Here is a 17429-nt window from a genome sequence, read left to right as displayed (position 1 = left end):
TTCAATTTTTTTTATTTTATTTGTTAAAGGAAATCAATTAATTTTTTAAAAAAAGAAGTAACAGTTCTAATTATATATTTTTGAATTAATGGAAATTTTTTGAAATTAAATGGAATGAATTATACTACTACCAAAGATGGGGAAAATAGATAATGACAAACAGAAAAATAAAAATGTAATTCAAAGCAAGGTAAATATACATATTAATGTATATTTATTTACTAAGAACTAAAATAAAAACTGCAAAAATATAACTACCTAAAAAATGTGGAATAAATATTTAAAAAGCATAGTATTTTAGTAATTTTTCTCTTTTTTTTTTCTAGGAAAGAAATGACATATTTATTTGTCAGTGTCAATTTTGATAAATATTTCCTTTTTCTTTAGTTATTAAGTGTTATTTAATTCAACGCAAGTTGATTAGAGATGGACCTGATAACCTTGAACCGCTGTCAGATGATGAAAATGACACTCGAGCAGTTACTCTTCTCTCAAGACTTCTGTGCCAAACCGACAGAAGACGCAATATTTCTCGCATGACATCGTATTTGGCATGCATCAGGTTCGAACATGCGACAAATATTTTAGTGAAATCAGGCCTTGACTCTGGGAATGCTCATTCCCGAAGTCGATACCTTGTCCCTAGGTCGCCACGACTCTCTTAATTCACACATACACATATATATATAAAACTTCACAGGTGAAAGGTAATAAAACAGATTTATTTCTTCCCAATGAAAAGCAATGTACAACTCTGCTTAGTCGCCATCATGATAAATAAAAGGGAGTGAGATAATAGATTTATGTTATAAGCCAGTAAAAATAATCTTCAACTTCAATAACAGATTTATGTTCGAGATGTTTGACTCTTGATAGTTATTTTATCGAAAATCTTCCCGCTGTCGAGAGGAATATTGTTTCTACGAAGCCATGGAGAGAAATATTAGTACATATTTTAAATTCAAACGTGACGTGAGTAGAAAAAAATATTATGCTATAAACGGGGGGTACTGTCGCTGAACCACAAATGACACTGGGACAAAATAATCATATTACGAATTGGACGTTATTTAAATGTGTTACACATTGTCTAGAGACATTTGAAGAAACATTGCCGACAAATTCAAAGGTGTATATTGAGCATAAGTCAGAAATTGATTTTCTTTCGATAAAGTACAATTCCAATTTTATGATTCCAGTCATGCAGATGGATAACAGTGCGACGAGACCGCATATGCCAGCATTTCAACCCTTGAGGCTGCATCGAATTTCAGGTAAAATCACATGCAAGACGATTCACTTATTTTCATATCCGGATAATTTAAGTAGATTTTGAGTGGCAATGTGTAATAACCGGAGTTTCTGTTTGGTCACTGAAAGCATCTTGAATAAATTTCGTTTGATAACGGTAGATTGATCGTTTTAAAACCTTTTTCATTATTGTATTTTCATGTGGAAAATTAAATTTTAATATTTCTAACATTGAAGTTTATACTGATGTTTTCCAGTTGATTATAAACTATACTTTTTACTAAATCTTAAAGCTTATAGTATAAATATTGAAAGATGACTGTCATGGAGTTTTTCGGCTGCGCTATGATAGCGTTTGGTCCATCTGCAGCTATGTTAGCAATAACTATAGCGAAAGATCCTATAAGAATAATTATCCTTATATCATCGTAAGTGTTTTCCGATCTATTGTTTGCTAATTCTCTTTATATATTTTGTAGATGTTCCGTAGTTATATGCTAACTTTACATGTGAAACCAACGTTGTAAATTTTAACACAATGCTGTTTATTGAAAATGTGTATTTTTTCCCCTATTAAGAGAAACAAGTAAAAACCAGTAAAATCCTTTAATTAAAAAATAAGTGATTTTAAAAAGTGAAACAATTAAGGCTTTTTTTAAATCTTGTAATGCTATATTAAAATTTTTTTTTTAGCTTAAAATTCATGTTTTATATTTCAAAAGTCTTTTTTTATTTATTAACTTTTATCCTGTTTCCAGATATTTGAAGTTGATTGCTGTAATGTATGGCCTGGTACTAATTTTTTTGTTAGTTTAGTTGCTATTAAATGAAAAGGTAATAAGTATCATGAGATTATATGTGTATAAGTTATAAAATAAGTGTTATTAATTTATTAATAATGTTTAGTTTCTAAAATTATTAATTGCTTTCTCAATTGTTGTGATTAATTATTAATCATGTCATGCAAAATTAGAAGGTCACATGAATGCACTTAAGAAATAAAATGATTATAATAAGACAATCTTCTATTGTCATTCATCCTCTCTAAGTTACAAACAAACTTCATTTTTTTTTTAATTTGCTGTTTAGCAAATACTTTACCTTTATTTGTGAGTTTATTTGAATGAATAAAATTTAGTTGGCAATTCTTGAATAAAAAATATTATATATTATTTTGTTTTAGTTAGCTTTTTTAAAAAAAATTACTCTTTAATAAGTTTTTAATAAACATTCTGTCAATTACATATATTTAGTTATGTAAATTGAAATTAGAAGTTGTATAGTTATAATTTTAATTACTAGTTTAGGTACTATAAAAATCCAAACCATTAAACATTTTTAAAAAACTTGCTAAAAAAAACATATGAAGCATAAAAATAGACAATTATTTAGATTAATTTTTGTTTATTAGTGAAATATATAATTTTATTTGTTTTAAATAACACATGGTATTATTCATATATATATAAATTTTGAAAGGTGGTTAAAGTATTGGTAATCATATATATATATGATTTGATTGAAATATTGTTCATTGTATTTAAAAATATTAGTATATAAAGTGCATATAAAAATTCTGAGAAATTATATACCCTTCAGTATTTACAGAAAGAGAGTCAGTTTTTTTTTACTCAATAAATATAAATATATATTGCATATCAATTTTTCAATGTATATCTAAATTAAGAAATTGGTATTTTTTTGTAAATATAAATTTTAAAAATAATTTTTGTTGTCTTTGTTATAATTTTGTTCGCTGAATTCATAAGATGATTTGATTTTTAGAATGGTCATATTATGAATATTGTTATTTTTAATATGTTTAAAATTTTTTTTATTTTTCTCATTCTTTTAGTTTCTAATTATATACACTTACTAACCTCTTGTCAGTGATAATTTTCTTTACTTATTACATATATTTATTAAAAATAAGGAATTGAAACATTTGTAACATTATAATTAATTTAACTTGTACTTTCTTTTAAACCTACATAGTCATATAGATTGAATTATGGAAAACTGGACTTGTTATAAATTTTAATTCAAAATAAGTCTGAAATGATTTTTTTTAAAAAATTTTTTTGGGCCAAACTTGCAGAATTTATTAAAATATTGAGGTAAAAAAAATTCTGAAAATTGGAAATATTTTTCTATATATCAATAAATATAATATTTATTTAAAATTATGTTTCCCATAGGTGGAAGTTGTTACATTAAATTAAGATCAAGGTGCTAAGGTAAAAAAAAAGGGATTTTTTTTATGTCAATAAATTAACTGTCTCTTGTTAGCAATCATTTTTCACATAATTGAAAGCTATCGCATTAAAAAAACCCGCATGCCTGAAAGGCATAAAACTAAGGTTTTGATTGAAACATATGATAAACCAATATACTTGCATGTGTATATTTAGAATACAATTACTAGTGTTGGTAAGGATTTATTATTTCATCTGTCTAAAATATTGGCTATTAATTTATTTAGATATTTGCCTTCAAGAAATTGGCAAAAGCAATTTATTTTTGTCATATGCTAATGCAAACTTCTTTTGAATGATTTAAAAATAGGAGAAAAAAACACTTATAAAAAGAATCAAGGCAAATTCGTAAATTGATTTTAATTTAAAGTAAAACCCTAATTAACTGATTTTTATTTTTGGACAAAAAAAAAATCTTTTTTTTTATTAATTATTTTAACGAATTACTTTTTTTTCTTTACTGAAAATTAACTTTTGATACTAAGTTCTAAATGAATTTTAATACAGTAATAATTTAATTGCTAAGTTTTATTTTTTACTAATAATTTATTCTTAAAAATGCAAAGTAGTTGAGTTTAGATAATAGTTAGTATAAATTGCAAATGAATAACCCTGAATGCAAATGAAAATTTTGAAAGCAATTTAACTTTCTAAAGTAAATATCTGAGAATATTTAGGTATAAATACATTTAGTTTTTCAAAAATATACCATTTTGATAGTATTGCTACATGAAAGCAAGAATTTTTTTTTTTTTTTAATGTGAGCTGTTTTGAAATGGTTGGGAAAGTTAGTTTTGAGAAATGGCTAACATTTCAGTTATGGCTAAAATCTTCATTTGGATTTAAAATTTTATTTTTTAAAGTGACAAGTTTAACTATCTATTTATGATTTGTTTCATTGTTCAGTTTGCCATGAATTTTGTTTAGAAAACTAAAATTACACAAAATCATTCTTTTTCTGTTATTTATTTTATGTTTATAAAGATATATTCATGTTATTCTATTATCTTTTTGAAATACTGATTTTTTTTTCCGTATTATTATGAAACTTTTATATTGTTTATTATATATTTATTAAGTAATTTTCTGAATAAATGCATTTATTATGATGAATTATTTTTATTTATTACAGGGCCTTTTTTTGGCTTTTGTCATTGTTGTTGTCATCTATATTATGGAATGTTGTAGTCCCTCTAAGAAAAGAACTAGCTTTTGGTGTAGTTTTCTCTGTAATATTTCAAGAACTATTTAGATTCCTTGTGTATAAAATTTTAAGGTAAGAAAATATTTGGTACTTTGGTTTCTTTTTCATTTTTTGAGTTCAATTCTACAATTGTGTTGCTAGAAATCAACTTTTATTTAACAATAACAAGCAAATGTTTCTTTCTTAATTTTGATAAAATAAGAATCGACTTATCTATTTTTGAAAATTATGGTTAATACCTAAAGATTGCATATCATAAATTATATGATTGTGACATTTTGGAATTCTAACTTTTGTGCTGTTTCTCATATTTCTGCAATTTATTATTGTGTAGTTGCAACATTCACTTCACCACAACAAGTTTTACTGATTATTTATATTTCTGAAATTGTGTTTAATTATTAATTGATTATTTATATTTCATAATTGTGTGATGTATAGCATTTTTATAAACTGATATGATTTCAGCTAACAATGTTTATTTTTGTTTACTTCTATATTGTCAGCACAACAACAACCAAAATACACTTACTCCAACTTTGTTGAATCAGTAACTTTTTGGCTTAAAATGAATACTTTTTAATAGTCAGTTTTTCTCTGTTAAAGCTGATTGTCTTTAATATGTATTTTGGTAACCATCATATGAGTTGAAAATGAATACTTTGCACCTCTTCTGTTTTGTGACTATAATTACTGAGTTAATAAAAAAATCCCTGATTTCTTACTTGCTTTATTTTGATGTTATATTGCAGATTTATCTATGTTAATGCATAAAAGTTATGAATCCTTTCTCCAATATGGCTATTTAAAACAAAAATTATGTACGATTCATTTTGCATGTTTTTTCCCAACTGTGTAATCAATAGATCGATGTGCTTCGTGCACGGTGTTGGGGTGGAATGCCGTACCAAATGTGTAATCAATAGAAGCAGTTTTTTTAGACTTTAAATTTCAGGTAATTCCTGTTTTTCTCCCCTCCCCTTGACAAATTCCTCTTAGAATTTTCTTAAATACATTAGATTTTATTTGTTTCTTTTAACCGTGGTCCTATTTGAGACAAAATGGAGATTTTCCCCCTTACCTATTGTATTTTGGCTTAAGAAAGAGTTTACAAAGATAAATTCCTATTTAGTAAAAATATTAATACAAAGAAAAAGTGAAAAAAAAATCTGTATTCTTTTCTCAGGTATTCTGAAATTCATATGTGCAGAACATAAAATAAATTTCAACAAAATAACTCTTAATTAATGGGAAAAATGAGAAATCTGCAACTGAAATCTTGAAGAATGTACATTCTGTTTTATAATTGTCCTCAGCTTCAAATAGAAGTCCATAATAGTCCTTTGAAGTCTTGAAAAGCATCTGGTTCTTTTGCAAGCTTAATATTTTCACATGTTGTACTATATTTTAATGTATTTGATTTTATCATAAAATAAAAATTATACATATATTTATATATTTGCTGTTATATTGCAGATTTAGCTGTAATATATATATGTAATGATATTTTAAACTTTAGTTTCAATTTAATTAATTTCCAAGATTTTATCTTAATTTAGCCCATAGTAACTTCATTCTAAAAATATTCTCTTATTTCGTGATCCAATTCCATTTTCTCTACTTAATTAATTCAGGATAAGCTTTATAAAACTGCTGAATTGGCTAAACGCTGATACTTTCACACGCTCAGCGTGAAGGGGTAAAAAATGTCCAGTAAGCACATTCTTTCTTAAAAGATCCCTGTGTTTCCCTTACTTGTGATTGACATGCGTCAGAAATCCCTATCAGAATCTTAATAATATATTAGTACTGTGGAGAAATATTTTCCCTATCAAAATCTAAGGTTATATAAGGCGAGGGATAATTTATGTTGGCCCTTCTTCCCTACTTCTGCTTTTGCAACGCTTTGTGGCGGATGTGCGATGTCTGCGCCTTCTTGTAAATAAACATGCTTGCCTCCCGGAGAGAATAAATCGAACTTTAAAAATTACTAAGTCTCTTCACTGTCTTCAAACTGCATCCTGCTTCACATAAAATAATGCTTACATATTAAAGAGCCGACAGGATTCGAATATGTTATATATATATATATATATAAAATTTGCTTTATTGTACTGGTGATGTTTCAGGAAGACATATATTTATATGTATGTAATAATTTTATTTAATCTGCTTTCATTGATAATAATTTTTAAATCTCGTATATTCAGGCTTCATTTTAACTACAACTTTGCACAAGCTTTTTCTCACCCATAATAATTGTTAAACTTTTCAAACCCAGAACATTGTGTGAGTGAATTCCCTTCTAAAATTATACAAGTTCAAAATAGTTTGGTTTACTTATTCCTGCTTTCTATCTTCATCTTTCGTTAGTCATGATCTTACAAAGAAATCTTAATAATGAATAAAATTTTAACTTTTCTGTAATGCCATGAAGAATAAAATGTAATGTTAAAAGCCCATGAATCTTCTTAAATAAAAAAAAAAATAAAAAAAAAAGCTGTATATTTATATACATGCGATCCTACAGAGCTTTTGATGCTAGATGAAATAATATAATCATGCCTCTGCTGATGTGCATGCGACTTTGATTGGTTTAGTGTTTATGCTTTTTATGTTTATGTTTTATTGATGCTTTTATAGAATAATTTTGTCAATTATTAATATTTAGTTGAATTTTTTGTTTTATTTTACAGACAATAGAAAAAGATGGATATATATATATATATATATATATTATTTATGTTAAACTAAAATAATTATTAATCTTTAACTAAGATGGCTATTAATTACAATTTTTATAGTTAAAACTATGTGTAAAATTATTTTAGGAGTTGAAAGATCTATATCAATTGGCAGACCAGATTTAATCATGTCAGACTTTGGCTTATATGCAGATATTAACTTTTTTTATATTCAGAGAGATTTACATTTCAAATATTTCTGTATCAGTTTTCTTTTTGTACGTCACTGAATTATTTATTAAAGAAAGGATTTAAAGTTTTTTTGTATATATTTTTTAGATTAAACTTTCAACTTAAGCTAACTAATATTTATATGTAGATAGTGCCAAAGTAAACAATAAGAAAACAACAGCATCTTATAAACAAATAAAAATAATTTTTCAAAAGAAGAAAAAGTATGTTTTGCTCTGGATTTTTTTGACTGCCTCTCTCATTAAGTATTAAATGTTTTTTTTTTTTCTTGCAGAAAAGCGGAAGTCGGTCTTAAAAAAGTTCAGGAAGTTGGTGCAGATGGTCCATCAGTGTCCAGCAACAGAGTTACTTTAGCTTATGGTAAATACTTTGTTAAAGTTGTAATAATTTTATTTAATTTTAGACATAGGATTAATGTTTCATTTTTTTTTCTTTTTACTTTATTTATAATATTAATTTTATCTCAACTTTTTAATAAGATAACATCTGTATATTAGGTACTCCTGTTAGGGAGCAAGTTGTTATTAATTAATTATCATAATGACTTCTGCCTTTCACCATATTACTTTCTTTTGTTTGTGGATATGAGTTTCATTTCAAGAACATATGCAGATAATACTTCTGATAATATCGTGCAATTCTGATAAGTATTGAATGTGTATGAGTGGTAAACTGTAAAAAGGATAACTGGTTCTTTTTGTTGAATTATGAAATGTATATAGAGCAAAAGATTCTAAAGTGACAAAGAAAGTATATCTCAAACTAATTAAAAAGGACATTTTACCTTGAAGAGAGTTGCTAGATTGATTGCAAATTGATTGCCATTTAAATCGATATGGTTATTTACTTGTTTTATATCTACCAAATTCTTTCTATTATGGATTTAGGATTTAAGAACATAAAATTATATTATTTTCAATCTTTGTGGTTATTGTTCCCTTTTAAGAGAACAAGATGCACCCTTTTTATGAAAAATTGGGAATAAAATCTACATTAGAATAAGTCTCAGAAAATGAAAGACTGACATTGGCACAATTAGCAATATTGATAATGCAATCTTATTAAAATCCATATTTGAAGCTATGATCATTTCAATATTTTTAAACATACATTGCTCTTGAGCTAATCAAACAAAGGTAATTGCTAGCTATACTGACAAATAATTTTTTAGTAGCAGATCAATGTAGGAATAATATAAGAATCTTAAATGAAAATGGACTACTAGTTTGACAAGTATGACATTAAATAAGTAATTTGTTAAATTCTTAAGATTAAAAGATTTGCAAATAAGTTTTATTAAATTTTACTCAAAATATTTAGCTAAACATTTTCTGATTTTATAAAACTATTTAAATCATTTATAATTATATATTTGCATATCTTTCTTAACTAAGTTTGCTTAATAGAATATATAGGAATTAAATTTTTAATAAATTATAATAGAAGCAAAAAATTCAATTTCTAATTGAAGTAATGAAAAAGAATAGGGGGGAGTAGTGGGACAGATTTCACAATTTTTTTTCCACTTCATTAGTTTAGACTTACCAATAGTGCAGTTTATAAAAATCTAATAGTTTTTTTTTAATTTATTTTTTTTAAAAAATACAATAACATCAAAATACTAACAACTAGCTTTTATTTGCATAGTTAAAAATTAACATTTTTATCCCACAACTCCCTGATATGAGGAAGGAATGAATTAAGGTTTGAGAAAATTAAAATTAATAAATAATGTATTTTGATATCCTTTTTATCAATGATTGATGTTTTCAACAAGATTGATGTTTTGAAATCTTCATTGGTGCTATTTACAACTATTTCCACTGATTGCAATATGTTATTATTAATATATTTTTCTCCTTCTAGATGCTTTTTCTTCTATGTTCTTGGCATTTTTTATATATAAAAAGATAAAATTATTAATTCTTTTTAATTTAGAGTGACAAAAGTTTTAATAAATAACTTTCATAATTTAGTTTCATTTTTTTTCATTACATAATATTTATTGTATTGCTTATTACTTTATTATATTTACAGTAGAATTTCGCTTAACTGAAAGTAAGTGGTAAACATGATTTTAGGTAGAATTTTTTTTATGTGAAATGATACAGAATAATCTACAGTGTGAAATCATACTTTATGTGATATCAACAAAAATAAAGAATAACAAAATATGTTTAGAGACACTAGTGCTTTAAAGTAAATTTTTGAAAAAGATTGGAATTTCATTTAATACTTTTGTTTTGGTTAATGGAATCTTAGTCTTTTTATTGTTGTACATTATTTTTTTATATTATTATTATTTATATATATATGTGTGTGTGTGTGTGTGTATCATATAACATAATAATATGTACTAACTTATATATTTTAATAAATTTAAAATCCTCAACATGCTATTACGTTTTAACACACCAACAACTAATTTTATTAAAAAACATTAAGAAAATTAAGAGCCTTAATCATTAGCATATTTAGCTATTTAGAAAATGTTTTGAAATGTGATTGAGCATGTCCCATTCCTCAAATAGCAGAATTTTCTTTTAAAATGCATGTCACATAAAGCATGTTACATTTAAACGTAATTTGACCATTAGTTTATAAATGTATCTTTCAGTTTATTATTTATTTAAGATATTTTTATTTTACAAATAATAAAATTGGTAAAAAAAAAAAAAATCATTGAAAGCATAGGAATTTATATTTACTTCCGAGGCATGAAAATCGCATTTTCTGTTTTAAACACAAATAATATTATAGCTGATGCAACAATTTAGAACAAACAAGGAGCTATAATTGCACTTTCTAATGGAGAAATTAGAAATAGATTATAATCTTTTGTTTAAATATAAATGCAGTTGTCCTATTCCTCACAACTTTACCCTAAATTTACTCTGGTTGTTTGATGCTAATTTTTTTAGTATATAAACTAAATCTGTGTATCAACTAACAAATTTAGAGTCTTTAATAGCAAATAATTCTCTTATATAAATTTACATATCTATTTTCATCTTGGTTCATGCTTTTTATTATCATTTACATCCATTTTCAAGATTGTTCTTTAAAGATATAAATATATGTTGTTCTAAAATTAAAAATTCCCTGAAATAGACTTTTATTTCCATTACATAAATATAATTAGTTATTTATGCTTTGTCAACTATATTCTTAAATTTATGATTAAAAAAACTGTGGGACGGTCTTAATATTCTGATTGATCTTTAGAAAATTATTATTAATTGTAGGCACTGAAATATTGTAAAATTTTAGGGACTTGGCATTTTCTACTGTATTTGCCCTTTTTTTTACAGAGTACATTCTGTCTTTAATTTTGTTTTGAATTAAAATTTCATTTTAATAGTTTGCAGTTTAATAAAATCCAAAACTCAATGGATAACTGTAAATTTTTCTACCTTTTTAAATATAGTAATGAATTTGAATATAGAACAATATCCTTAAACATGGAAGTTTTCTTATCTAATTTTATTAATTTATTATTGATGTAATAAAGTTATTTTGTGACTTTAATTCTTTTTATATTATTGTGAAATAATAACTAAAAAAAAATCATTTTATCTTCTCATTAAATTTCCTTCTCTCCTCTCTAAAATGGTGCATAAAAAAGTGTAGACATCTGGAAAAAGTTTCATTTCATTTCATTTTCATTTTTGAATCTTTATGTAAATTCTATAAACAGTTATTGAAGTTTTATCTCTGTATAGGAATTTTAAAACCATTAAATAAACAAAATGAGGAGATAGAAGCCAAGAAAATTTAAAAACCTTTATATATGTATATGTACATATATATATGTAATTATATTTTTAAATCTTAGTTATTTTCCAAATTTTTATCTTAATCTAAAAAATATTAACTTAATTCTAAAATGTTTTCTTATTTCCTGATCGAATTACACCTTTTTTATTTAACTAATGCTACATGAGCTCTGTAAAAATGCTTAAATCCACACTTTCACATGTTCCAAGTGAAGGAATAAAAATCTGTCAATCTAAGCGAATTCTTTTAAAAGATGCCTATATTCCCCTTACCTTAATAGATACATGTAAAGAAATACCTATCATATTCTCATAGTATAAAATCATGGGGATAAATATTTCATGCTCTTTTCGCTCTCATCTGGTCTTGCATCGCTTGTGAACAGATGTCAGTGTCGTCCATGCTTCTTGTACATAAAATGCCTCCCTGGATGAAATAAAAGTGAAGTTTAAAAATTGAAAGTGTTTTTTCTCTCTTTGGCTTGAAAACTGATCAAACATATATATGAATAGAGAGAGAGAGAGGGAGAATTTAATTAAGGTGGCTCTCAATTACAGTATGTTTCTTTTGCTTAAATTTTTTGTTATGATATATTTTATATCACATTGTATTTTAAAAAGTTATTAATAATTTAAATTTATATTTAAATTAATATTAAAATTGCTAATAAATATTATTTTAGTGGCTGGCCTAGGATTTGGTGTGATGAGTGGTTTATTTTCATTAATAAATGTTTTGGCTGATTCAGTTGGTCCAGGCACAGTTGGATTAAATGGTCATTCACGTTACTTTTTCATCACATCAGGTAATAAAAACATGACATTTTCTTTGTTTGATTTTTACTATCATTTTTCAAATAAAAAAATTTATGTATAAAAAATAATTTTGAAATTATATCTCTGAAAAAATGTTCTAGTGAGGATCTAACAATAACTATTGGTAATTAGTAACAATAACTAGCTTTTAAAGTTGTAAATTATTATTAATTTTTACTTTTTTTAATTTGGCTACAGTATTTTCACTAAATTCTTGTAGTTCCTTATTTTATCTATTTAAATTTTGTTTACAAAGATTCTTTAAATTTGTTTTTAAATTCATCTCATTTACACTTCATACAAACTAAAAATTATGTGCAACTTTAAATAAGCTTGGATAAGCGTGATATGTACATGCTTAAAAAGGTTTTTAAAATGAAAAGTATGAAAGATATTGATTGTGTGAAGTAAATTTTATTGGTCTCGAAGATTTCAATTGAGTAAACTGAATAATGATCCTAAAAATGCTTTGTTTAGATAGTTATTGATGTGAAACTTTCTCTATTTTAATTGATAGCTTGTACATTCTGAACTATATGTATTTCTGTGCTCTATTTTATAGCATTTACAACATTGGCTTTTACTTTGCTCCATACTTTCTGGGGAGTTATTTACTTTCATGCCTGGGATAATCGCAGTTATGCAAAGATTGCTTATGTTTTCCTGTCCCATCTTCTGATATCAACTTTAGTAAGTTTTTTATATTCATTTTTGATAGATTTTAATTTTGTACTTAGAAATCAGTTATTAAGTATCATATATTTTAATTTATCATATGATTTACATTAAAATGTTTTCAGAGAAATTGCTTCTTTAAGTATGACATATTAATTATAGGTGATAATTTGTTAGTTTTAAATATACTGTTAATATACTTAAAACCTTTTTATGGAAATATCTAACAATTAAGAATAATCAACTTTCAGTGGATAGTTTTATATATAATTATCATACAATTTAAATTTTGTGTAATTAAATATTTATAATTAATTCATGAATAGATAAATTTATTAAGAATAGATTAATTATATTTATTGTTAAAATTTGTTAGACAATAAATTTTTAAAGAATTTTGATTCATTATTATGCATTATTATAATAAATAAAAGTTGTAAAAACTCTTTACATTTTTTCTTATTTGCTTACAAGAAGCTATGAAAAAAACACATTTAAAACAGATTTTTAGCTTATGGTTTAAACTACCTTGCATTTGACCTTTTAATTGAGTTTATTGCACCTAACTTATTTCTAAATAATTCTTTTTAATATTACTTTCTTACATAATGCTTTTCAATGAATGAAATTTGAAATCTGTATCAGTTTTGTTTGTTCACTAATCTATTTACATGTATTACTAAATTATTCTATGAGCATGTATTAATAAATTATTATATTCTTATTCTTTGTAGACTTCTAGTTTCTCAGTTTTAGAACAACTTTTGTTTAAAAACCAAATCTTTTTTCATATGCAGTTCTTGAATTGACAGACTGACAGTTTAATATTTAAATGTGATCCTGCCTTTACAATTTTCATTCATGCATAATTTAATACTGGAGAAAATTATTTCTTTTAAATTTTCCTCTTTTAATTTTTTGCCTCAATTTTCTTTGTGTTTCATTTGAAGATTGACTGTTTAGTGTATAATTGTGATTGTTGATAGATTTAAATAATAAGTGTAAAATAAGAACAATTAAGCATTAAATTTATTCGATAAAAATGTGGGAGTGCTAAAGCTCCACAGTGCTTAGGCATGAAATGCCCCTTATTGTACTTTTAATTAATTAATAAACGGAAAACTTTAAACGAATGTAATGTTTCAATAAAATGCTTCAAATTAATTTGGTCCTCTAAAGGGTACGGCTATTTTATGGAGTATAATCTAGTGTTTGAATTATATTGTGTCTTTACTTCTACTGAGACTATAAATATTTCAGAAAGAAAAATAAAAGCATTTCTGGCCATTTAAAAGAATTCTTAAATTAGTTGAAAATTGTTAAATAAATAGTTATTTCTTAATTAAAAGCAGTTCATTACAGAATCATAATGTAAAGTAAACCAATGATGACATTTTTAGATAATATTTGAATAAGGAAATAAATAATAATTTGAAAAATGAAAGATATATTTGTCATCATCATTACCACTAAAAATCACCATTGTTATATAATTTATTAATAATGTTGTTTTTTAGGTCTTAAAATTTGGTCATGATATGGATTAGTGAATCAGTTGCTTTTATTTTCATGATATGATATTGGATTGGAACTTGTAATTTTACTAAGCCTAACTCTAATCTCTATGTATAATTGTCTTATATGGATCCCAAAAAATGTGTCATTAATTAAAAGATTTGGGAATATTATTGACAGCCTTGATCACATGGTTTTTCTTTTGAAACGCAAATGCATCCAAGCTTTGACTCAAACATTATTTCAGTTGTTTACTGTTAGTACTTAAATCTCATCTGTGCTTAAATTATTATTGAAACTAAAAAGAAAACGATTTCAATGAAAAAATTAATCAAATGCAGGAAATTTTGAAAGATGCTTAGAAAGAGGAAATAGTCTTAACTCGCCTGCATGCTTGCATATATGAAACGTCAGAGTGTTGATATTGAAGAGAATTGGTTTGGAACAATGATAAAATTTTGTGTGAACATTCCTATAATTTTCGAGAAGCTCAGAATGTACTTAATATTTTCATTTGTGACTATGTAAATTTATTAAATGTTTGTCAATTGTGTTAGAGAATTCTAAGATACATCAATGTATCAATATATGCATTACTGCATGCATTGATACTGCATGCTGTGCATCTGGAAATTGGCTCTGCATTTTTCATTTATATTTCTGTAATTTTCTTTGATAGTTTCATTTTCTGTTAAGATTTGTCATTAGAATGTCTTCATTAAACAAAAACAGCTCTTTTCAGGGTCAGAAGTTTTTATTCCGTGTTGATGAGGGTGAAGACATCAGAAGGAAATCAATTTATGATCTATATATATAAAAAGCTTACATGGGCGCAACATCAGGCCGAATTTGTTAATCGCCATTTGGCAACACTTTGATCTCGCCCGGGAACATCAATACCCGGTTTGATAGAATGTCAAGCGAACACTATTCTTGCATCAGTTTGAAAATTTTTTTGAACAAAAAAATTAATGGTAAAAAAATGGACAAAATTTTTTTACGATGGGTTTTTAAGTCGTGTTTTATCAATTTTAAAATGAAATTGTCGAAAAAGATAAGACAGGTCGAATGAAAATGCTCAAGAATCATTCATAAGATCGAGTCGTAATGAACGAGATAGGGTTATACGTTTACGAGTACGGAGCGAAGTTTTCAAACTACATTAGCATAGTTGTGGGACTATGTCAGGACTCTGTTCTTTTTGCCAAGCACTTTACGGAGAAAAGGAAGTAAATTCAAGTAACGAATATACGAAATGTTATGATAAAAAAATTGTTTTAGAACATCTGTTGAATCCACCGGAAATGTTGAAAGATTTGCCGATCAGGGATTCAATCGAATGAAGAAACTATCGGGAGCATATAAGAGAATATAATTCTGTTTTAGCTTTTGCTTCCATGGAGCTCAAATTAAACCTCCCCCTGGAATAGGGCCATATTGCTATAGGATTCATGGTTAGATATACCACATAGTTTCTCCTTTATACAGTGTTCGTAACAAACCAGGTTATGGTCAGTTATATGTGTTTGATATCAGTGAAGCCACTGAAAAATGCATGGAGAGAAATGAAGGATGTTTGCTTTCTGTGATGGAAAGATGTTGAGAACAATCAATCCGTTCTTCGATTGTTACCTGCAGATGCATCATATAATTGAAGAAAATCCTGCTACAAAATATCAGGTTGGTTTTCATGGAGAATTTTAGAATAAATTGAATCTGAATATATCTGTTGCTAGACTAAAGTGGTTTAGTATGTGGCTAGCAAGGGAAGCGAGCTTAGATCGCAAAGTGATCTGAGAGGAACTGCTTTGGTGGTGGGGTGCTTTAGGGTTGGTGAGCCTTAGTGGCAATGGGGCAGAGCCTCTTAGTTTTTATTAATTCACAAAGTTACCTCCTTTATATTTGTACTAAGATGTCACATAACAAGTTTTTATAGTTAAATCTAAATTATTTGTTTTTTGGATTTTCTTTTAAGAACCTTGAAACTTTTATCTCACTTATTTTGCACTTTTTTAATTTTCTTTGTAAATTTCATTCATTTTTCAAATGCTTAGGGGGGGGGGACCATTGAAAGACATTGTATATAAGGCCCAAAAAATTTATTCAGTTTTTATTTGAATTCAGTCATTATAAGCAAACATATCATTATATTTTTTATAATAACTGTGCTCAGATGCAGTTTTCTCATTGCAATGAGCAGTATTTGTATAGCATATCTAGGATGAGTGCAATGTTTATCCTCCAGAGGGGTTAGTGAGCAAAGGGTTGAGCTTTGTTGTATGTATTATTTAAAATTTCTGAAAATTAATCAGGTTTTAATTTTTTTAGACTCTATGCAACTCTCTTCATTGGTATGCTGCCTCTATCATTCCTGCTTACATTGTAACTGTCATCAGTGCGGTGCTGGCCTATCAATCTGCTGGTGGTTCTTGGAGAAGTCTAATGGCATCATTCTCCTCCAAAAATTCCAATTGATAATTAAACTGTTTATTTTAATTGAAGCCAAACCAATTGCAGGACACACATCAGTAAAATCATCACTGAGCTCATATTTGTAAGTGTTTTACATAGTGCCGAAACTTATTTTTTAAATGTTCTGTATATGAAGTGAAAACATGTTATGTGGAATGCTCATGGTTAAATTGGAATGCTCATGATTTTTATATTCCTGCCATAATCTCACTGTAAGGTATATGAGACTGGTTTTATGGCATCAAGTCAAAATACTTCAAAATACTTTTTTTTTTTTATTTGACTTTCAATTTGTGTTCTACTTTTGTAATACAATAAGTGTTATTTTTTATGTGTAGTTAGGTGTTGAGCACCATATTGCATAATACTAAATTACATATTTGTGATATATATGTTGTTTTCCTGTATTGCATCATCTTGTTAGTCATACATTAAGTATTACAGTTTTATTATTGTTGCACTCCTCTTTATAAATATAATCTCATCACTATTAATGTGATGATTTGAACTGAAATAATCTGGTATTTTT

At 26.0% G+C, this 17429-nt stretch overlaps 1 protein-coding gene across 1 annotated transcript; it reads left to right on the top strand.

Moving 5' to 3' along the window:
- Positions 1–1355: 1355 nt before the first annotated feature.
- Positions 1356–17171, top strand: LOC129981612 (gamma-secretase subunit Aph-1-like). The gene is made up of 6 exons (XM_056092524.1): positions 1356–1679; positions 4639–4782; positions 7921–8006; positions 12106–12228; positions 12801–12928; positions 16757–17171. Exons 1-6 carry the CDS (start codon positions 1567–1569, stop codon positions 16901–16903), a joined length of 741 nt encoding a protein of 246 aa, XP_055948499.1. The 5' UTR covers positions 1356–1566; the 3' UTR covers positions 16904–17171.
- Positions 17172–17429: the final 258 nt, after the last annotated feature.

The sequence above is a fragment of the Argiope bruennichi genome, chromosome 8 (assembly GCF_947563725.1).
Source record: "Argiope bruennichi chromosome 8, qqArgBrue1.1, whole genome shotgun sequence".
Lineage (NCBI taxonomy): Eukaryota > Metazoa > Arthropoda > Arachnida > Araneae > Araneidae > Argiope > Argiope bruennichi.
The sequence above is the reverse complement of the archived record's forward strand: the minus strand, read 5'-3'. Positions and strand labels throughout refer to the sequence as shown.